This window comes from Phoenix dactylifera, chromosome 2 (assembly GCF_051530095.1).
Source record: "Phoenix dactylifera cultivar Ajwa chromosome 2, Ajwa_hap1_PhDact_Kaust_v1.1, whole genome shotgun sequence".
Taxonomy (NCBI): domain Eukaryota; kingdom Viridiplantae; phylum Streptophyta; class Magnoliopsida; order Arecales; family Arecaceae; genus Phoenix; species Phoenix dactylifera.
Genome location: NC_143191.1, coordinates 2,340,636 through 2,364,166, shown reverse-complemented (window position 1 = coordinate 2,364,166; position 23,531 = coordinate 2,340,636). Strand labels below are relative to the sequence as shown.

Here is a 23,531-nt window from a genome sequence, read left to right as displayed (position 1 = left end):
TTGATGCTTTTAACAACTTGCATTACAGATGCTCAATTAACTTTTTTTGGTTCTTTTTTTCATTTCTCTAGCATATGGGATTAAAAAGGAGAGAATAGCTAGGTACAGGGTTGTTGCTGAGATACTTGCGAAAATGAATTCTAATGGATCATGCATGCACATAGAATCAACCATAATATTTTTTTGTTCGGCTATATATGGTTCATACTTCATAGATTATAAAGAGGGCATCTTCAGAAGCATATCATGAACAATACAAAATAATGTTCCCATTCTTTTTTCTAGAAAGTAAATTAATGCTCTCTTAAATTGCAATATGCACTAGGACTCTGGAAAAATCTTACTCCTGTGTCGATAGATGTTATGATGTGTTTGCCCGATGTAAGCTCTTATGCTTTGTTTGGCTGCGGAGTAAATGAAAGAAAGAAAGAAAAATTAAGGAATAAAACAAAAGAGAACAAACATGAAAGGAATTAGAGAAATAAATTTGATAAAAAAGTTACTCAGATATGATTAAGTTAGTTTGAGACATCCTTAATTTGGAGCAGAAAAATTTTAGACTTGTTGCAAAAAAAAATGGTATCGTATTTTCCTATTGATTTTCTCTCTTTATAATTTTTCCAGACCATGTACAGATTAAAGATAATCAGGTTAAGATGAGATAGATCAAGATAACAATCCAATTAGCCAAATAATTAATTGAATAGAAGAGATATGAACCCACAACCTCTTGAACCCATAGTTTTGGTACTATATTACTTAACCACTTGACCTATAACTTAAAAAAATGGTCAACAATTAGTTTATTTCAGGCTTAACATTTCTATCACCTTGCTTCACACATGCTCCATCTATACATTTTTTCCCTTTTTATTTCTCACATTATAGCATTGGAAAGAACAGAATAAAGTTGTTTCACATATACATGTGAAAACAATTTTTGTGGGTTATGCAGGCAAATCAACCATTATATTTTGTATTCTCTACACAAGTCCTTAAGAAAGACCACTAAAGAAAATTCTTTTTCTTTCAGAGAAAACTAGTGCTCATATAAATTGCAACTATGTAGTTGATATGCACTAGGAATCCATAAAAGTCCTACTCCTCCTAGGGTAGATTTAATGAAGTGCATGTGCATGACTAAAACATGCATTTGATGTGGCCCAAGTGCAAAATATAGCTGTTAGACCCCTAAAGCTTAAGCTTTTAGGGACCTGGGTAAAATGATATATACCATGTGTGGCTTCGACAAGGCGAATGGAGAGATAATGGAATTGTAAAAACAAGTCAAGATGACAACCAGATTAATTCAGTTTATAATCGACAAGAAGGGAACAGAAGCCATGATCAGGAATGCTTTGCTGCCTCCATTGACATATGCATTGGGAAGGAAACTAAAGGAGGTAGTCAAAATGAGACAATCCTTGATTTAAAAGGGTTGACTTCTTGAAATCTTGTTGTCATAGGAACTCCATGCAAACTAATTTGGAAACATTTGTCAAAATAGCAGTTTTTAGACTAGCAAATGAGGGAATATCATGCTGAACACAACATCTCTAATATTGCACTTGTATGGTGTACTTTTTCGATATTTTATATTTTTAATGAGTAAAGCTGCAATGCTTCCTAATGTGTGCATGAGGAATAATTTTGCCATATGGCAAGAAGGGATTTTGTGTAACTTTTGGGATTCGTTGTGAAGCACTTGGGTTTGGTCGATTGTAGCGTTGCCTAATCAGCACCTTTGGGCTTGATGAACTTTACACATGCATGTGTGGGTGCCCAAATGCATGTATCCTTTTTTTATATTTGGAAAGGCAATAAAAAATTTTATAGTCTTAGGAGTGTGATATATTTTCTCATTATGGAATAATGTGGTCATTTATATTTTCCCACAAAGAAGAAAAACATTATCATTTATATATAATGGTTACAAAGAATTTACTTTGTTGACACTCGAGCCAATTCGAAAGAAGAAAGATTTTTCTTAATTCGCTCAACTCGAAAGAGAAAAGAAAAAAAAATTGCAAAAGTAAGATTTTTACATCCCATTTCTTTTTCCTCCATTAATGATTGTAAAAATGAGATATATAGCTTTTATTTATAAGAGTGAGAACCACCCTTACACAGTTCGAGTCAAATTCTCCTCCTAGTGCTAATAGGACTTACTTTTTTAAAATAAATTGACTCGAAAGTACTAAACTTCTATAATAAGTAGATCTCGACTTCAGTATTAACTTTGCCTTCTATCGTTTCGATGAATTTTTTTCGAATTGGAAGATATACCCAGTCAAAATAAAAAATTTTCAGTTTAACTGACTCATTTCAACCCAAACGATGTAATTTGGGTTTGATTACCTAGGAGCGTTGTCATCATTGGGAGGGTAGGCAGGAGACGAGGTTGCATACGGTCTTAAAGAGCAAGAGCTTCCCACGTCCGAAAAAGTGGAGAAATATTGTCACTTTATGTGGTTGTTACTTGTTTAAAGTTCAGAGTTTGATGTCTCCAATGTTACTACTCATCGAATCAGCATTCAGTTTAAAGGTGACTATCGGGCTCCTCCCACTTTCTCGAGACACCCTGTTGAAATCAAGCAACTCTTCCGTGGAAACCATCGTCCTTCCGCTACTTCCCACGGATTTTCGTTTGCCGAAACCCTAACCCTAGCACGGAGGAGCCGCGATGCCGCCCAAGATTCATCTCTCCCAGGTCGTCGACGTTTACGTCCGCGTGATCGGCGGCAAGGTCGGGGCGGCGAGCTCCCTGGCCCCCAGGATAAGTCCCTTGGGACTCTCCCCCAAGAAGATCGGAGAGGACATTGCCAAGGAGACGGCCAAGGAGTGGAAGGGCCTACGCGTCCCGCCCAGGCCAAGGTGACAATGGTGCCCTCGGCCACCGCCCTTGTGATCCAAGAAGGTCCTCAAGGAGCCGGAGCGCGACCGCAAGAAGACCAAGAACATCAAGCACTCCCTCGATCACGTCATCAAGATCGCCCGTGTGATACGCCGGAGATCCATGGCCAAGGACCTCGCCGGCACAGTCAAGGAGATCCTCGACACCTGCGTCTCCGTTGGATGCACCGTCGACGGAAAGGACCTCAAGGACATCTACAAGGGTTCACCGACGGCGACGTCGGCATCCCCTCTGAGTGAAACGCTAGGCCTATCATCACTTGGGTTTTGTCTCTTTCTCTCTCCCGTTATGCTTTGAGTGTTGGATCTTTTGGAGGGATTTGGTATCTATTTTAGGCAATCTGAAGTAGATGCTATCAGTATAGTCGTTTGAATTATTGATCGAAAAATTTATGGATTCTTCGTTCAAAAAAATAAAAAAAATCAAAAAGAAAGAAAAGAAACCACCGTCCTTCCTATTGGAGTCGGGAGTCCACGGCGCAGCGGTCATCCACCCAAGGGGGATCTCGTCGTTGGACATCAACTTTTTGATCACGCGCCCCTCTTTTCTGGCGGATTCCATGCCCGCAGAAGGATATTGCAAGAGAACTGGGGTCCAATCGGATGAAAGTGAGTCTTTTTGATGGCAAAGTTTTAGGTTTTTGTGCTAAAATTATTATTATTATTTTTTTATGAAGTTGTAATATCTTCATATTAACGCTCTAGTAATGCAATTTAGGGCATACATTTCGATAGCAAATAAAGTATGTATGATGTTTCTGTACCAAAATAAGAAGTATGTATCATTCTAAGTTAATTCTTTTCAGTTATTGAGATTCCTTTCCTTTTCCTTCTTTTTCTACGGGGTAAATCCATTTTGGTGTGAGTCACTCTTGGTATACAGATGCACAGGCGTTTACAAGAGGTTAGTTTTAACTTCCTTCCATTTTCACTATGCCCATTTTGGCAGCTGTTGCATGATTACTTGCTCATTTTCATTGTTTTTTCCAGCAAACAATTAGATTCTCACATTTATCCAGCAGAATTTTTCTGAAATAAATTATAATCTTCTTAGAAGTTAGTGCCTGTATGTGCAAGTGTGTGTGGATATTAGAGATTTCATTTTGATGTCTAATATTACGAAGAATATCAAAGACCGTTACAAAAGTCACATCATGAAATGAGTACAAAGGCTTTTTTTTTGTATTTAACAAATGGAGCCAGACTTGTATAGAAGGCTTCAGTTTATTAGGACTCAACCAATAGTCGTTTATAGAAACCTTTATAGTCAACTATAGATGAGAATAGCACCAGAATATACATCTCCAACACCCTGGCCCCCCAGCATCAAACTCAGTGGGTCAACCACAGAGAGTTTGCATGGGAGATATCAGAAACGAGCAGTAGTATGTCTTAGTGATGAGGTCTACAATCTACTCAACAAACAGAAGATAGGGAAGTGAAAGAGTATGGGAATAAAACTGGCAGACGAAGTGACTCAATCTCAATATGCTTCATCTATTCATGAAAAACCAGATGTTTAGGAACACGAAATGCGTTTAGGTTGTCATAATATAACGGAGTAAAAGAAGATATGCTGACAGCCATATCAAAGAAAAGCCGATGTACCAAACAACATTCACTCCCATAGCATAATATCCGATGAAACAAGATACAATATCTTGCTTCTTACTCTTCCAAATGATGTGAGAATCTTTGGGAAGAAGAGTGAGCTAGCAGTAAAGCATCAATCATTAAGGTCACCTTCCCAATTAGCATTTGTATAAACGCAAACTTGTAGAGACGAACTAAGGAGAAGAAGAGTGAGCGAGATGAGGTTCCCACAAAGGTAGAAAGGAATGGGAACACCAAGGGGCACTCACAAACTGACTGACAACATGAACAGCATGCGTAACGTCAGTTTGAGAGATGGTCAAATATACAACGGCAAAAAGAGTTGACAATAGCAAGTGGGATTAGAAAGTGGCTCACTATCAGTAGGACGGAGCTTTTGATGAAGCTTCATTGGTGTGTTGGCCTTTAAGAGAGTTGATCATGCAAGCACGCCTAACCAAGTTAATGTGTGCTTCTCTTGGGACAATGAGTACTCCTCATGAGAGGAAGCAACCTCAAGACCAAAAACTAGCGAAGACGGTTCGAGATTTTTATCCCAAACTGGTGTTGAATTTGTTGCTTCAAATGCAAGATAGTGGAAATATCATCACCAGTAACAATAATATCATTAACATAAAGGAGGATACAGTGCCAAATGACAATCGCTATGTGAAAAGAGCGTAATCACGGTCACTCTTAATAAATCGTGCATAAAGAATAGTATGATGGAAACAGTCATTAGTCCGATAGTCTTATAGCAAGACTCTAAATTGTATGTTAAACTAATGATGCCAGACTTTTGGTTATGTACCCTAGAACGTAAATCATGTACTTTGATAACATCTTAAAAGGTTTGATATTTCCTTATCTATTGTTGAAGTGGTAACATTTTTCCATAATGCAATAGGTCCAACTTGTATCCATTATTAGCTTTCCAAATTGGGGCTTCTTTACTTGAATTCTATGTGGTTTAGATCTAATCCTTCTGCTTCTATTGAAGATTATAACATGTCATGTGACTATATTATTATGAATAATGAGGACATGCGTACCAAAGCATTACTGAAGGACATTGGGTCAATAATTACTAAAACCATGAGTTTCTGAAATACTGCACAATTAATTCTTATAGTGACATTCTATATTCTTAAGATGCCAATCGTTATTGTATTTTGTTATTTATAGCAAAACAAGTTGGGAAGAAGTTGTCAATAATAGATTAAACTTGCAGTTGAAGCCCACGAAACACCTATTGCATCTCCAGTATTACCTCATACATCCTCATACATCTTTTGTATTAATGAACTGCCTCTTCAATTGTCTTCATTGTTATCTTATTGATAACTATACTGGTCATTTGGGTTCACAAACTTCTCTTTCCAACATGGAGCTCAAGAACAAGGGGAAGAAATCAATAACTACGACTGATGTGATTCCCATCAGTACAATCAAGCAAGCTTGTGTGTAAACATAGCCATCTCCTGCTGTCTATGTTTTTAAAGGTTGCGTTGTTTGATACTTCAAGACACTTGGACCCTTGACATCAATCCAGTTAACACTGATGGTTGGCCTAGCCAAATGTGCATGCCTATTATGGAGAAGACTGCACTATATATTTTCTAGCTCAAATTCTAATATTACAGTTATCTTGAATGTAAAATTTATAAGATCAAGTAATTAGGTGACATATCTAGTTTGAAATGAAGTCTAGAAGGTAATTTAGTAGTTCATTTTTTTCATCTATAATTTGATGAAAAACCCACAATTTAATTAGATTCTATTTCATTTGTGGATAAATAATAAATGCATGTAAATATACAACTTCTTGCTAAATTTAGATTTAGGTCTATCCTTTGTCCTCTTTGTTCCGCGTCTGTAAATCAAGTTCTGTTTATAGCTTTAGATGGTTGAATTGAATATTTTGATCCAAGAATTTTATGGAACATCAAACATTCTGTGAGTACAGATGACTGCATCCTTTATAATGGTACAAGTTTAATTGTCATATGGACAGTTGATGGACTTGATACCTGGTGCCGACCAAGCACAGCTAAGAGGCACAATCAGGGAAATGAACAATTCAAATGCATGCTTGGGTCCATTGATGATCCTCAAGCCATGGGCAAGGTGGGCATCTGATTTTATCTTGAGCAAGACCAGACTCTTCCAATCTGTGAGCATGCTCAATTTCAGGTAGGTTTTCCATTATTTTAACAGCGTCATTCCATATAATTTATATAGCCTAGAAGTATAGAAAGTTCTATTTGATTTACCTATATCAAAGTCTAAATCGAAAAAGCCTCATACTTCAAACTATTTTTCTTTCATGCTAATTTCCAATCTTTAGTTAAGGCAACTCTAGCTTCTGAAGTAAAATGTCACTCACTCAAAACACTTTTGAAAGAATTCAGAAGGTAGGCTTTAAAAACGCAAGACTGTAAGGCTGCAGCTGATGCTATAATCTCCCCGTTCATATGGTTAAATTACTAATGTGTTTTTTGCATAGATACTTTATGCTTTCACCACCTCATGCAGGGTTTCTTGGAAGCATAGACAAATCAGGAATGCTCCGCTACCTACACTAGCTTATGCACTGGGGAGGAAACAAATTGATGCTGTGAAGCAGTCATTGATTTAAAGGCTTTGCTTCTAATGATTTGCCCACTGCTGTCACAACTCTGTGTTAGTTATATGCAACCATCTGTGCTTTTCTTTTTTGAAAGGTAAGGATAGTTCAAAAACCACCACTATCACCACCACCATTTAGTATGAATAAAAGAAGGGAAATGCAAATACAAAACAGGGAAGTACAACAGTAAGGTAAGAGGATTATCTCAATAGACTGTAGTTGTTTAGAGGCAACCATCTATCAATATCAGCATTCTGAATATTTAAGGAATTTGTATATCGAGCACAGCATCTTAAATCTGGCACCCTATGGTATGTACTATGTAGTTTTCCTGAAATTACTTTTTTTTCTTTTTTGTTTATGGAAGGTAATGAAAATGTCTTTGTACATAGAGGAATGTGAAATATTTCTTATTGTGCAATGAATACTGCCATTCTTATGTAAATTATACCGATGTTGATTGTTTTAGAATGGTTTTATAGGTTGCATGAGTACTAATGTGCCCAAAAAAATTGAAATATTTAAATTCAAGAATCAAACTGATAATAAGTAGGCTTACTAAGAAGGCAATGTGATACTAAAGATCATGGTGAAATAGGAAAAGAATGTTCTTGTTAAGGTATATTTATTAAATTTGGGAGGCCTATGTAAGAATCTCTTGAGCATTTTTTGTCTTTTCTCTTGTAGGAGGGACAAGAAAGATGCCTATATAGTAAGAAATCATAAAAAGAACGGAATAAGCCTCATGAAGTTTCCCCAGCTTTCCTCACTTCTCTCGATGGTTCTTGCCTGAAGGTTTGAGAACAGCAGTCTCTTTTCTACTAGGAGTTTTTATAGATTGTTTCCTCTGGCTCTGAATTCACAATATGCTCCTCACTGTTGACAGCCTTCAGTATGATGCAGGGGAAATGGACAGGGATATCTTCTTTACTGGACAACTGATGCGTCGGCAGAACTAGAAGAGGAAAACGACTTCTGCAGCTGGAATAGGATTCTCTGACTGCGGATGTGTCATCGGCTGCTTGGCATGAGCAGAATGCTTGGATCTTTTTAGGCAACAAATCTTCCTTGCTGACTGTTCTTCACAGCACTCCTTTGCAGCCTCTTGAGCAGGGGCACCACGGAGAAAAAGAGACCAATCTGAGGATCTCATCTTCCATGTTCCAACCACCAGATTCTGCCAGATCAGAGGGGAAATTTGGCTGCTGAGGAGTCTCCAAACCAAGCCTTTCCTGTTTACTGCTTCCCTACCTTGATGCTACTTTTTCTTTTCCCTGCTTTGTTTTTCATTCTCTGTTATAGGTCCATTGTGCATAGAGCTGGAGGTCGATGGGCTGGGATGCGGAGTGACTTGTGGATTTTGCCTCATTTTGAACTGTTAGGTAAGGTCTCTTCACATTCTTTCTTGCATCATTTATATCTTCATAAAATAGTAGAGACTGTGTCAACTTTTTTTGCCCTCTCTTTTAGCTTGAGATGATTTTAATGCATAAATATGAGCTTCAGAAGTACAGAGATTCATAGAAAAAAATTGAAAAGTGGCTTGCCTAATGCACATTACTTTCTGTACAATCATACCTGCTTACACTTCCGTAACTGATTTTCTCTGCATATGGTTTAAGTATTGTAAGTGAACCTAAATATAAATACACCAAAGTTACTATGCATTTGGTAGTTTAAGTTTTACCATTGTATCATTTAACATTACTCTCATAATTGATACTTTTAACAGCATTACGATCCTTGGTTATTTTCTGAAGTACGTGAATTATTTAGTAAGGCAGAAACCAACCAACATAAAAAAGAAAATTAAGGGGAAGCCTGGTAGTGAAGCGACATTTTTGTTTTTAACATCTAGAAGGCTGTGCAAACCGACATCAGGCACTTTGGAGTATGTTGAGATGAAATGAAATTCAATTCATTTGTTTCTTTTGGTATGTGATTATTCAAGGCCAACTCGAAACAATGACAAAGGATCGCTGTATAGAATATGCATGGTTTTGTAGTAGCCATTTTACTCAAAATGGAAACAGAAAATTTAAGAAATTAATTTTCATCAGTGATGAGATTGAATGCTTTTCTATTATATCCCTTGGTCTGGACTGAGCTCCTCTTGCGATGCTCTTGATTGCAGTATGATAGGAACATCTTGATATTGCGATCTTTAGTTCTAGGCCTGTAGATACATTGGCTCAAATTCACATTACTAGAGTGCAGACCAAGGTTTGCTGGACGAGTATTGGGGGTTGTACCGGCCGGCGGCTGATTTGGTATGGTACCAGTTTGTACCATACCAATCTAATGCATATTTAAGCAGTGAGAGGGAGAAGAGAGAGAAGGAGAGGGAGGAAGAGAGAGAGAGGGAGAGGGAGAGAAAATCCTTACCCCAACACTAGGAGAACTGGGGATGGGGAGAGAAGATGAAGGGAAGAAAGAGGGATGGGGAGAGGGGGGGGGGGGGGGGGGGGGGGGGGGGGAGGGAGAGGGAGAAAGAGAGGTGTAACGAGCAACAACGTCGATTGAGGGCATCGGCATTAGCATTAGTGTCGATCGAGGGCATCAACATCGATCGTGGTGGCATCAGCATACCGGTGGAGTCCTCAACGTCAAGCACTGGTGGGGTTTCGAAGCACTAATCATGGTGATCATCACAGGAGGGAAAACTTGAGAAATGGGGAGAGAGTTGGGGGGGGGGGGAGAGAACGAAGGGGTCGAGTTAGGGGGTTTTAAAGACTGAAATGTCCAGATTGATCTCGGTTCTTGGCTGGTTCAGTTTCGTATGGTCCGAACTGCCAAGTTTCGAATGGTGGTGTAGACCTAGTACCATGTATCAGCCTTATGGAAATCTAGGATCAACTGGGATTTTGAATGTACTTGAGCTGCAATATGTACTAGAATCTGACTGTTATAATGGAAACACTGGTGGATCCACCCTCAAGTTCCATTCCATGGGATTGCTTTATCTTCAACTTCCGCTACTTTTTTTCCCTTCATTTATTTGTTTTCTTTTTCATGTCTCTCTCTCTCTATACACACACACACATGTATATATTATATATGTATGTATGCATGCATGCATGCTTGCTAGCAAATGATTTAGAATTCCTAGTTCAGCAACATGCACCTTGGACCATTGAGAGCAGTTGTTACTTGGGATTTGAATTTTGATCTAGCTTCACTGCTGCCCTCTTGGCCAGGCTTCCTCCCATCCTAGACCTCAAAAGAAGAATTAATATAGTTATGCTTATGTATATATACGTTCATTATCTTTTATCTGACTGTTATTTTATCAATGTTTGCTTTAGCTACTAGGTACTTTTATACTGTTTTACTTATATTGCGTTGTGAACTTTATGTCAAAGCTTGTTTAAATATAGAATATTTATAAATAGGGATGCATATCTGGTGATTTGGATATTCATATGGAGGCATAGGTTAATTGAGTAGACTGGACAATGGAAGTGGGATAGTTGATAAGTGGAAAGGAAATCATCAACTATCTTGAACGTGAAAACTGAATCTATGTAACATCTGTTTGATTAATAATTAGTTGGTAATGGAAAGAGAACTATTATTCCCTTTCTGTTATCAGCTAATTAATAATCAGACATTACATGTGTTTAGTAAAGACATCCTAGACATTGAAATCAGTACCTACCCTCAATATTTGTTTGATTATTAATTAATTGGTTATGGTCCAGTATGTTGCTAATTAGTAATCAAACCACAACACTTAATTTCTGATTCATATGGCAAGGAAGTTTTTGAATGACACCTCTATCTTTCTTGTACAAAGCCACATGGATGAGTGAAGACTTCCTAGGCTCTGGAAGGGCATCTAACCTGAATGGTTTTTTTTTAATTATTAATTAGTCAATAGCAATTTTTTTTGCTAAAGCATTATGTACTTTAGTTTCATATAGCAGGGATTTTTTTTTTGCAGGATGTGGACACCTCTATCTTTCCTGTACAAAGCCACATGAAGAAGTAAACGCATCCTAGATTTGAAATTAACCTTGAATTCTTTTTGGATTTTTAATTAATTAGTAATGGTCTGTTTCCAACTAATTAATAATTAAACCAACATTACATAATTTTAGTTTCGAATGACAAGTGAAGCTTTTTGACAACATGAAAGTGACACCTCTATCTTTCTTTTACAATACCACATGGAGGAGTTGAAATCTTCCTATGCTTTGAAAATTAGTACCCTACACTCAACTTCTGCAGCTCTGCTTGATTATTAATTAGTTAATAACAGTCAGTTACAAACTAGTTAATAATCAAATTAATATTTTGCGCTTTCAGTTGCAAAGGATTTTTTAAGGCACGAGAATGACACCTCTTTCTTGTACAAAACCACATGGAGTAAAGACAGTGGAGACTCTGAAATTAGCACTGCAGATATTTGTTTGGTTATTAATTAATTGGTAACAATCCGTTACTAACTAATTAATATCAAACCAACATTACGCAATTTTAGTTTCAAATGGCAGGAGAATTTTTCTGACAACATGAGAATGACACCTCTGTTTTTCTTTTATGGAGTCAGGTAAGGAGTGAAGACTTCGTAGGCTTTGGAATTAGTGCCTACCCTTAATGTTTGCTTGATTATTAATTAGTTTGTAACGGTCTGTTACTAACTAATTAATAATCAAACAAACAATAGTAGCTTTAGCTTTAAATAGTGGGGCTTCTTTTTCTTTGGCAGCACGAGAACGAACCCTTAATCTTTATTGTACAAAGCCATGTGGAAGAGTGAAAACTTCCAGGTTCTGAAAATTAACACCTACCCTTATCCTTTACGCACCAGTACCTTCCTCTCTTTTCTTCTATAAATCCCACCTTGCGTCAAACTATTTCCATTCCCTCACCATTCCCAGTATGATAGATTTTAGTCACTTGGATTGGCCTTCCTCTCTGAGGGGAAATTCAACAATGAGGGGAGAAACCCATAGTGTCTCAGCTTTGTGGTGCAGAGAATTGCCTTGTACAAGATCACCACCATCTTGGGTCGGACTGTCTAGTACCCTTGAGGTAATAAGAATTAATAAATTTCTCATGTTTTATATGCTATGTTATGTATAATACAAGAGCAAATGAGTAGGTACTTCGTACTTATACTAAAGTCGCTCTTATTTTTTCCATTATTTCATAATATTATTAGTATGGTCTATCGCATGGGCTTTTAGCAAATAGAATATTAGGTTGCATTTTTCTTTAGTGCTTACACAATGAAAACCCTCTGAGTTAGAGCTAACGCTTTTCCTTCTGATGTGGATAGTGGTGTCAATGAAAAGATAACAATGAAAAGATCATCAAATACAATTCCCTTAAAAAATGATCATCAAATACAAATGTTATTCAACGCTTTCCTGTTTTTCAGTGCCGATGAAATTTATGGACACATGCTTTAAATGGTTATAGTGATATATAGGCTAGATAGAAGCTGCGATTTCGTCCTTTTCTTTGTTATTAACTTCAGATTTTAATTTAGTTATATGTACAAAAATTAGCATATACTTCGTGTGATTACAGTATATCAGCTATGATGAAGATATGTAGCAATGGGTAATTAAGGACATAAGGTAAATAGGTACTAAGACTAAAACCTGTGTGTATACTTACACCACTAATTTTTACAGATGATACTTCCTATTTTTCTGTTGCCAAAATACTCGGTTCTTTTTTGTTTATATGTAACCAAAACTTTCAACTTGAAGCACACAATTGACCCATCCCATCTCTTTTTCCTTCGTACCTCCTTATCTTGTTGGTAGCTATACCATTCTTACAGAAAATCATCTTATCATATGCTGCAGGTAGGATGGAGTTTGGTCATGTGGGTTCATGCATTTCTTCCCCCAAGTTGAACTCCAAGGGCAACGGGAAGAATTTACGGACCACACAAAAATTGACCCTCATCAGTAGGGTCAAACAATCTCATGTCATGGAGTTTGGTCCGTCTACTCCTGCCAAAGAATCATGAGGCACAACCTAAAGAAAAGAAAGAAACCCAGCATGCAATGATCCAACTTTGTATCAACGAGTGATCGTAATAAAACTCAAAAGAGTATTTAGGCCATATTAACATTGAGACGGTAGCATCCGCTGCAACCTTGTATTCTTCTTCGAGTTGGAAGGCAATCTTTCAAGAGATTTGGTAATAAGTACACAGCTCATTCAGAAATATTTGGTATTGCAAAACACTGCTTCCTTGATCTCCTCTAGCGTGGAAATTTCACAAGCCTACTTAAGTGAGGTTCATTAACTAAAGGTTCAAGTTTTAGAGTCGATAAAAGTCGACGGAAGTGTAAAGGTGGATTGTTATGCTTGATGCATATAAGCCGACCTGTTTCATTTTCTCTCTGCACTTCGATATTGACATGTAAATCATAATAACTTACTTTCCTTTTGAAAATAAAAAAAGGAACGACTACTAGCCCAAGAGGTAACTGAATTAATGATATGAGATGAGTTTGAAGGTGGTGGTGGTGATGGAAAACTTACATAAAGATCAAGTGTGCGGGTAGATTGATTCGTTCTTGCTCAAGGGGGAAGCAATGCCCATCTTCCTGCGGGCTCAAAGGCTTGGAGATGATTTCTGGCCTTCCTCTTCTTTGCATATTGTCTTTAGATGTAGGAGACAGCTACACTATAAGAGTTGTTGGTGCTTTTGTTGAAGGCATCGCCAATTGAGATTTGATCTCAATGAGTTTGGCATTATGTGAGATATTCCTTCATCTCATTATCCATCAAAATAGAACTAACATCATACTCATTTTTGTCCTTTGATGTACTACAAATACAAATAGCCCTTTTCCCATTTGCTTGTATTGCTCGCATATTTGGACTCCAAACTAAGGATCCTATGGATGTAGAGGACCAAAGCTTTGATGTTAACTTGATCTAAGCAGAGAAAAGGAAGAATTTTCTCAATCTACCTAACTTGATCTCTTGAAAGAAATTTAGAAAAAGCTAAAAAAAATTGCAAAAGTAAGGTTTACATCTCCTTTTCTTTCATTAATGATCAACACATCATAAACCGAGGTATATAGCTCTTTTTTATAATAGAAGTAAGCTCCTCCTTTTCATAATTGGAGTTAGATTCTCTCCTAGTTCGAATAGAACTAAGTTTCTAGAAATAAATACGATTAGTAGAAATAATCATAAAAAAGCTAAAATTCAATAGATATCGACTTCTACATCAACTTCGTCTGCTACTACTCTGCCTAATTTTTCTCAAGTTGAGAAATATGCTTGGTTAAAATTTATTCAAAAAAAAAACTTTCAGTTTGACTAGTTTGTTTCGATGTCAAACAATAGAATTTTGCCTCGTTTTAACCCTTAGGTGGTTGCCTCTTGCCAAATAAAAACTGAAAATAGGGAAATGCTTGCTTCTTTACCTTACGACTGAGGCCCTGTTTGGGGGAGCTTTTGGAGGGCCAAAAAGCACTTTCTGGCCCTCCAAAAGTACTTTTAGGTTAAAAAGTGTATTTGGTAAAATTTCCAAGAAGCTGTTTCAGCTTTTGCGGGAAGCTGAAAACAGCTTTTTGGCAGAAGCTCAATTTTGGAGCTTTCCGAAAACGCTGTTTTCAGCTTTGTCGGGAAGCTGTATTTTTGACCAAAATACCCCCATTCTTTTTCCTCCCAAAAATCTCAATCGCACCGCCTCTTTCTCTCTCACCATCTCCCCCCTCTCTCTCTCCCTCTCTATCTCCTTCTCCTCAATGCCGCCGAAAAAGAAAAAAAAAATAAATAAATAAATAAATATGTATATAAATGAACGAATAAATAAATAAATAAAATAATAAATAAATATATTTCAATGAAATAAAATAATAAATAAATAAATAAATAAAAAATATTAGTAATTATTTAACCAATTTTTTCACCTAGTTAGAAAATTTGTTAGAGAAATAAATGGTCATCAAAAGAGTAAAAAATTAATTTATACTAATAATTATAATATTTTATACATTTATTATTGTATTATACTATAAATATAATATAATATAATATTATGTTATGTTAAATAATTTAATATTATATTAAATTATTATTCTATAGTATACAATGTTATAGTACTATATTATAATAATATTATGTTACATTACATTAATATTATACTATATCATATATTTATGTATTAATATATATTATATTTTATTATGCACTATTGTATAATACTAGTAATGTCCTTTATGGTCATTTTATCATACAAAAGTACTTTCTCAGTTGTTTACCAAACAAATGTTAAAGTGCCACAGCACTTTAGAAATGTAGTTACCAAACAGCAAACAGCTTTTTATAACAGCTCTACTTCCAACAGCTCTACTTCTAACAGCTCTACTTCCAACAGCTCTACTGCCAACAGCTCCCCCAAACAGGGCCTGAATCGTTTGGCTTACTTGGAGATGAATTTTAGTCTTATTCTTCTTTGCTAGATGGTGGATCCTCATCTCTAGATGTGGAAAACAGATTTGCTACAAGAGTTGTTAGGGCTTGTGTTGAAGGCATTGTGAATTAGGACACGATTTTAGTATGTTGGACAATCTTCTCCTCTAATTATATGGTACATCTTTTCATCTCATTATCTACTAAAGTAGAATTGGCAGCCATTTTTGCCTTTGTCCTTTCAGGTACTACAAGCACGGATAATCCTTCTCTCGTCTGCTTATATTGCTTATATACCTCGACAACAGATTAAGGCTCCCATGGATGTAGAGGACTGATGCTCTAATATCAACTTGATCCAATCGGAAAGAAGGAAGAATTCCCTCAACCTACCCAATTCAAATTTTTCAAAAAAAAAGAGAAGAAAAACATAGAAAATTTAGGTAAGTAGGGTTTTCATCCTCTTTTCTTTCATTTATGATCCACACATTATCAACTGAGGTACATAGCCCTTATTTACAATAGTAGTGAGGTCCTTCTTTGCATAATTCGGATCGGATTCTACTTTTAGTTTGAATAGAACCAAGTTCCTAAAAATAAATATGATTAGAAGAAATAATTATAAAAAAAAACTAAAATTCTATAAAAGGTATATCTCGATTCCTATATCAACTTTGTCTTATGTTGCTCTGTCCATTTCTTTCGGATTGAAAAATACGTTGTCAAAGCCTTTTCTGAAAAGAAACTTTTTGATGTGACTAGATTGTTTCAAGGCCCAAATGAATAAAAATCTCAAAAAGGTTATCCAATTTGAATAAAAATGATCATCTCAATTAGGTGTTGTATGATCATGTTATGACTTCTAGAAGTTTGACCCGCAATTTAGCTTCCTAATGTTCGGATCTTGCAGCTGAACTCTATCCAACCTTACTCGTAATGACCAAAGTAGTCCATATCAAGTTCAGTGATTTTTTTGAATCAAAAAGGTGTGTAAAAGGGCCGGGATCAAGTTACACCTAGAGTTACATTTTTTTTTAAGTTGAATCATTTGATTGATCTACTATTTTTAAATTGTTGTAAACTAAAAGTCATGCAATTTGGATATCTCTGGCCTATGCATCACATAGTTAAAAAATTAGATAGTTTAAATAATATAAAATAATATATGTTTTTTTTGACCTAATGTAGGGGTATCCAAAAATCATGTGATTTTTAGGTATATAAACAGTTTAGAGGCAGGAGAACATATCCAATTGTTCGGATCATTGATGTAGGATCTCCATTGTCTAATTTAATAAAAGGTGTAACTCTATTAGAGTTGCACTAGATTTAACTTGAACTTGTTCATGGGCCAAGCTAGGCTTTGCCCAAAAATCAATGTAATTTACTTTAGAGTCGGGTCATGCTTTTCCCAAAAGTCAAAATAATTCACTTGGGCCCAAGCCCAACTGGCTTGACCTATAGGCCTACCTCACAGGCTCAAGCCTGACCCTTACTCGAGCTTGAGGTAGGGCCTTGGACTTCATGACATAGTTCCTAGCCTCTGTATCTAGGTAGCCTTTTCGCATCTCGGTGTACCTTACACTTTAGAAATGATAAGAGGTCATGATAACAATTTATGAGCCAAGAGGGCCCGACGATTGGTATAAATTATTTTAAAAATATTAAAAAATAAAAAAATAAAAAAATATAAAAATACAAATAATTAAATGTTGCAAACAAACCTACAATATGTTTATTATCCCATTAATTTCGCATACCGATAATCATTGTTAATTAAATCTGCAAATATATTAAATATAAACAAAAATACAAGAAAAATAGGAAAAAATTCTGGCAGAACCAAATCGGTTACAGCTTTAACATGCAGGCGTGAGCCTAGTATTTGAACAGGCCCAGTCCTTCAGGGCCATATATGTGTATCGGGAGGCCAACTCAACTGCCAACTGGATGGCATTATTTGCGGCACAACATTCTGGAGATTTTGTATGGAGGAATCATGCGGATGTTCCCCAACTACTGGGTCAGATTTCTTTTTCCTTGATATTCTTGGCCGTACTCAGTTGCGTTCTGTGTGAGGTGCCGCTTAACAAAAAAAACAAAAAACAGGCCCAGCCCGGCCCAACCCGCCGGGCCACCATGAACAGTTAACACATCATCATCGATATATCGGCTGGAAATAATTAATCTCAATGACGAACAAAGAGTGAGTTATAATAATCTCTACACACCGAGACGAAGATGGGAGAGTGTACGCCGCTTCGTAGCCTTTATTTATTCTTCTCCTTAATGGAAATTGATGACTTCCCTCTTTCCAATTTCGGTTTCCAATTCAATTGGACAAGAAGCTGGATGGATCGATTCAGGTCAGTCGGCGATCTTTCTTTTTTTTTTTCCCTTGATGCCATCGCCTCTTTCTTTCTTTCTCTCTTTCTTTCTTTTTTTGGATTATTTTTCTTTGGTTTTTTCGCATCGGGTTCAATTTAGATCTTAGATAGCTATCTTGACATGCGAATTTTCTAGTCTCTCTTTTTTTTTCAACTTCATATGCCAATTAGGTGAACTATCGCGTCGTTTTCTTGGATATAATTTGAACTTTTGCAGTTCGGATTGATTTGATTATCTATATATATATATTCTTGAGATCGGCAATCTTATTTATAAATTTGGTTTTTTTTTAGTGAAAAACTGTATGTCTTATTCCCCTGTTTCGCGTTTTGAATTCGATATGATTGTTGTTTGGTGGACATTTTGAATAGTTTTCTGGTGGAATAACGGGATACTATAGTGAATAGTTGTATTCACAAATAGGATTTTAGATCGCTACAGGAAAAGGGGGGATAAAGGAAAAGAAAAGAGTGGAGGAGGTTAAGAAAAAGATATTCTTTCCCTTTCCCTTTGCCTTGAATCAACCCCCAAAGAGAAATCTCTACGAGTCTACTATTAAGATATATTTTTTTTGATACTGTTTTGCTGGAAAAAGCATTCCTTTACTCAGCAGCAATGGTGAAATCTCTCCATCTACATTGAATTTTAGTTATCTTATATTCATTGCATGTGCTGTTTAACATGTAAATTTGGTTTGAAGCATCAGTTGCCGAAACAAAGTTCACCATTTTTTTTTCTTTCTCTCTTTTGTCTACTGATCTCCTCTATCTGTTGTGAATTCTGAAAAATGAGATACAATTCTTCTTCTTTTTCATATTTTAATTGATTCCGTGGTTCCTCATCTACAGCTGCGAATTTGATTCATGAGCAATGCAGAGATCTCGTAGAGCTCTTCTGCAAAGAAGAGCTGCATTGGAAAAGAATGTCATTGCGGGGAGAAAATGCCTATACAAGGTGTCTTTGTCTGTGGTTTTCCTTTCATGGGTTCTCCTTTTCCTCCTGAGTTCCTTGTTCAGCAATGGCAATGGATATATAGGTATGCTTTCTCTCTATATATAACTCTCCCTCATTCTCTCTCATTTGTTACAATGACTTCCTGTGGAGAGATTGCTACATCTTTTAAAACGTAAGAAAGAAAGAAGGGGAAGAATAAAGGAGAGTTCTATTTCGTGTCATTCACATGTTTGTTTGTTTCACTAATAGATCTTCCTTCTCTTTTCCTTATTTTGCTGTTTTGTCAATATGCTTTTCATGGCTCATCGGTAAGTATCAGATCCTTGGGAGATCTTTTTTTTCCGTGATTGAATCAATGCTTTTATTTATGCTTGCTTCTTTTTTGGAGTTCCTATTTATGATTTTGCTCGATTCTGATTTTATACTGTTGTTGTGCATGTATTCTTATTGTGGGAAGCATTAGAAGAAGACTATCACATTATGGATCTCATAAATTCAATAAACACACGTAAGATTTATATTTAAATCTTGCATGAATTTGCACTTTCTTAGCTGCTTCTTCCATTTGTTGTATTTAAAAATTAGTATTAGAAAAGCCATTGAGAGTAAAAGAGGCCATATTCCTAGGAATCATGCTCTTTGCATGGAGAAAATTTATCTATTACATCTCTTATTTTTTTTCTGTTGATATGTCTTGTTTAATCCTTGAGTTTCTCAGTGGATACTGATGTAGATTTACATTCTTTTGATCTGATTTTGCCATCTTTAACAATTGTATTCTGGCATTGGTTTGTTCTTTTTTCCCCTGGAGGGCTTCCTGTTACTTTTAGAGCGATATTCAGATGAGTCAAGTGCATTTGATATTTGCATGTTGTCCATTGAAATTAAATTTACGGGTAATGCATAATCATTTCATTATCATGGTTGCCACGGACAATCTTATTCACCCACATCCTGTATTTGTTCACTAATGCTTGAGAGAATAGCTATTATTTGCTGAAAATAATTCCTGAGAAGAGTGGATGGCTAGCAAAGGAAATAAGGAATTTGGATGATGATATTAGAAATCCATTTTTTTTCCGTCTCAGTTATGTCTATATTTATTATTCTAGCAATGAAATGCAGATGGATTTGGTTCTTTGGTTGGTGCATCTGTCTGGCATGAAGCTCCATCAGATCCAGATGATGGTTCAAATTCTTCAGATTCTGAGGATACATTGGCACCGTCAGATGCCAATTCCCATAACAATGTTCAGAACAGCCCTATTTTGGAGAGTGAGGCTGTTGGGAGTAGCATAGAAGTTTCTGTTAGCGAAGAGGATAGAGTAAATCTATCAACTATTGGAAAAGAGCATGTAGCCGAGGCAGTCTCTGAATCAGACATAAAGGTGAACAAGGAAGCTCTACTTAAAAGTGACAGATTATCCCGTATTGCTCCTCCTGGTCTTGATGAGTTTAAAAGTAAAGCAGTCACTGCAAAGGAGAAGCCCATTTCCGCACAAGCAGGCAGTGTCATTCACAAAGTGGAACCTGGTGGGAAGGAGTATAATTATGCTTCTGCTACTAAGGGTGCCAAGGTCTTAGCTTTTAATAAGGAAGCTAAAGGTGCTTCCAGCATCTTAGACAAAGATAAGGACAGGTACCTCCGAAATCCCTGCTCTGCTGAGGAGAAATATGTTGTTATAGAGCTTTCAGAAGAAACTTTAGTAGATACTATTGAGATGGCAAATTTTGAACACTACTCTTCTAATTTAAAAGATTTTGAATTGCTGAGTAGTTTAGTTTATCCAACAGACAACTGGGTCAAACTTGGTAATTTTTCTGCTGCAAACGTGAAACATGCCCAGAGGTTTACTCTTCCAGAGCCGAAGTGGGTGAGGTATCTAAAACTCAATTTGCTCAGTCATTATGGTTCAGAATTCTACTGTACACTAAGTGTAGTGGAGGTGTATGGAGTGGATGCTGTTGAGAGGATGCTGGAGGATTTGATCGCTGTTGAGAATAAACGATCGGAACCTGAAGAACATAAGGTTGAACAAAAACCACTGCAAGAACCAACTGATACAGATGACACCTACCAGAGGCTTGTTACAGAAACTGATGATGAAACAAAACCTGAAAACCCAAAGACAAAACATGAGTCATCAAAACATAGTGTGCCTGATCCAGTTGCAGAGACAAGGCCAACACAAGTTGGAAGGATACCTGGAGATGTTGTTCTCAAGGTACTAATGCAGAAAGTCCAGTCTCTTGATGTGAATTTTTCTGTTTTGGAGCGGTATCTGGAGGAGTTGAACAGCAGATATGGGCACATATTTAAAGACTTTGATGATGATATTACTGCAAAAGATCTGCTTCTGAAGAAAATCAAATTAGAGATAAAGAATCTTCAAAATACCAACAATGTTTTTGTATGTTGAATTTTCAATCTCCTAGTTTCTTAGGTAATTTGTTTAATTTTTAGCTATTCTTTTTAACTCACGTTGCATTCCTTGATTTCAGGTTAGTGATATTGGAGAGCTGCTCTCATGGAAAATCCTTGTTTCCTTGCAGTTGGACCAGTTGGTCAAAGATAATACAATACTCAGGTTTGAATAATTCTTTGTTTTGTTTTGTGTTTTGAGTGTGTCAACATTCATGAAGGGGGTCCGAAGCATGATAGATGCAAAGTGTTAAAAGGAACACTCTAGACTTGGATAATCATACTACATATTTTAGAGTTTGTAGAAACACTGACAGCAAGGTCTCAATTTTTTACACTATAGAAGAAATTCAATTTCTTGACTTGCTCTCAAGCTCAGGGGCATTTGTTTTGCAATGTGGGTGTCATCTGTTTTAGTTGGTGAAGCTGCTAAGAGTTGTTACCAATGACTTGGTTTTGAGTCCCACGAGCATCATTATAAATTATTATCTCAATAAATTGCATGGGGGCCTAAAACCCCCTCTTGTTCTCTCAAAAAAGTGAAAAAAGAACATTTATTTTGCAAGATATACAATTCTTGCTCGTCTAGCAATAGTACCTCAGCCTGTGTGCTTCTTAATTGGCTATTAACCTCTACTGGTACATATGTAGGACTTGTTGCTTTGAACAGTAATCTGTCCCCATGATGACACCCTTTGGAACAAAGAGACACTAAGAAAATTTCATAATTAGTGTTAATATATATTGTATTGATAGTATAGTTCAGCAATGCTCACATGGTGCTGACAATATGCAGATCGGAGGTTAAAAGGGTTCAAGACCATCAGTTTGACATGGAGAACAGGGGTCTTGCGGTGATATTTATAAGTTTAGTCTTCGGGTGTTTAGCAGCTGCAAGGCTGGTTATCAGTATTCTCTTGAGCTTCTGTAAATTACAAAATTCTGAAAAGTTTTGTAGCACAAACTCTGCTTGGCTCACGTTGCTGCTGAGCAGTAGCATTGTAGCTTCCATCCTGGTGTTATGACACTTGTATGCACTAAATTTTCCTATTTTTGCGGCAAAGATTTTACTGCATTATGAGGTTTCCACATGGAGCTAACTTTGGTGGATTTTGCTTCAATTTAGGTTTCAAATACCAGTATCACCAACATTTCTGACCTAATTATTCACTGCAAATAAAGAACTAAGAAGCATGGTCTGCATCTTGGCACATGAGCCTTCAAATAATAAAGGGTGGTTGGAAATATGATAAAGATTTGAAATGAGCAACAGTTATTAATTTTTTGGCAGGCGCCTGCTAAATGTGATGAGACTCAATGAAAAGATTATAGTAAAAAAATGGTAGAATGTGTTTGTGGTGCAAATTTGCAAAATTCTGTTAAAAAATCAAATGTGCCTGATCCACGTAATATTATCATAATTTTGCTATCCTACATTGTTCTATACTTCAAGCATCATGGCAACCTTAAAGTATGTTATTCTTCAAGCATGCAAACAAAATTAAAGTATGGCAACCTTAAAGTTTTTATCCATAACTTTAATTTTGACCTAAGCAGCAACTCTGCAATGACTTAAAAATAATTATTCTAAAAAATATAAAGATTCTTGGGAGACATGTGAAGCTGAACTTCTAACTTTTTCCATGAGTAACATAACTGAACTCTGTTAGGGCTTTGCAAAGCTCTTCATCTATAATATATAAACTTATTGTATAGATTTTCATCTATGTACACTAAACAGGCTATCCTTGAAATTTATCTCAATTATATTGTATAGATTACTGCACTGGTGGTGCAAAAGGAGCAAGAGATCATTTGTTTCCTTCCCTCTCCAAGGAGAAAAGTTCAAAATAATCCCCCTTCCCAGCTCTGAATTGTACAAGGGCATATGGGACTGCTTGGTTAGAGAGTTGGAAGGGAATGTCAGCTTTTACAGGCAATGAGAGCCCTCTATGGATAAAAGGCAGGCAACAAGATGGACAGGAAACATGGCTATTCAAAATGACAGATGAGCAATGTTGCAAACACTCAGGCGTTGAGTCGGTTCAGCTCTTTGCCTTGAAAAAGATCTAGAGTTGGCCCTCAAATTTTAATCAGAGTGAATTTAATGAAATCAAGCAAGAGATCCTCGGGCTGTTTCACTCCACAGACAGCTTTCAAGAAATAAGATGCTTAAATCGTCACAAATTCTCATCCGACAGATCGAAGATCATGCCCTCGATACTTTACCGAATC

At 36.5% G+C, this 23,531-nt stretch overlaps 2 protein-coding genes and 1 pseudogene across 19 annotated transcripts; all 3 read left to right on the top strand.

Moving 5' to 3' along the window:
* Nucleotides 1–2,682: 2,682 nt before the first annotated feature.
* Nucleotides 2,683–13,325, top strand: LOC103719501 (uncharacterized). 18 transcript variants are annotated; one of them, XR_015974911.2, is made up of 7 exons: nt 2,683–3,522; nt 3,797–3,817; nt 6,521–6,699; nt 7,042–7,229; nt 7,823–8,517; nt 11,079–11,122; nt 12,958–13,325. XR_015974911.2 is itself a non-coding variant. In XM_088714943.2 (5 exons), exons 1-4 carry the CDS (start codon nt 3,517–3,519, stop codon nt 7,142–7,144), a joined length of 309 nt encoding a protein of 102 aa, XP_088571069.2. In that variant the 5' UTR covers nt 3,381–3,516; the 3' UTR covers nt 7,145–7,188; nt 8,039–8,179. The 18 variants fall into 18 exon arrangements, 5 of the variants coding, with proteins under 5 accessions (XP_088571069.2, XP_089784767.1, XP_089784768.1 ...); XR_015974909.2 differs by lacking the exon at nt 11,079–11,122; XR_016399076.1 differs by lacking the exon at nt 11,079–11,122 and having other exon boundaries at nt 2,683–3,817; nt 7,823–7,930; nt 8,039–8,517.
* Nucleotides 2,684–3,153, top strand: LOC148714498 (large ribosomal subunit protein uL11 pseudogene; annotated as a pseudogene).
* Nucleotides 13,326–17,707: 4,382 nt separating the features above from the next.
* LOC103719499 (Galactose-binding protein) lies at nt 17,708–22,374 on the top strand. The gene is made up of 5 exons (XM_008808776.5): nt 17,708–17,898; nt 18,769–18,956; nt 20,000–21,285; nt 21,377–21,462; nt 22,093–22,374. The coding sequence occupies exons 2-5, from the start codon at nt 18,791–18,793 to the stop codon at nt 22,319–22,321; spliced, it is 1,767 nt and encodes a 588-aa protein (XP_008806998.2). The 5' UTR covers nt 17,708–17,898; nt 18,769–18,790; the 3' UTR covers nt 22,322–22,374.
* The last annotated feature ends 1,157 nt before the right edge of the window (nt 22,375–23,531 follow it).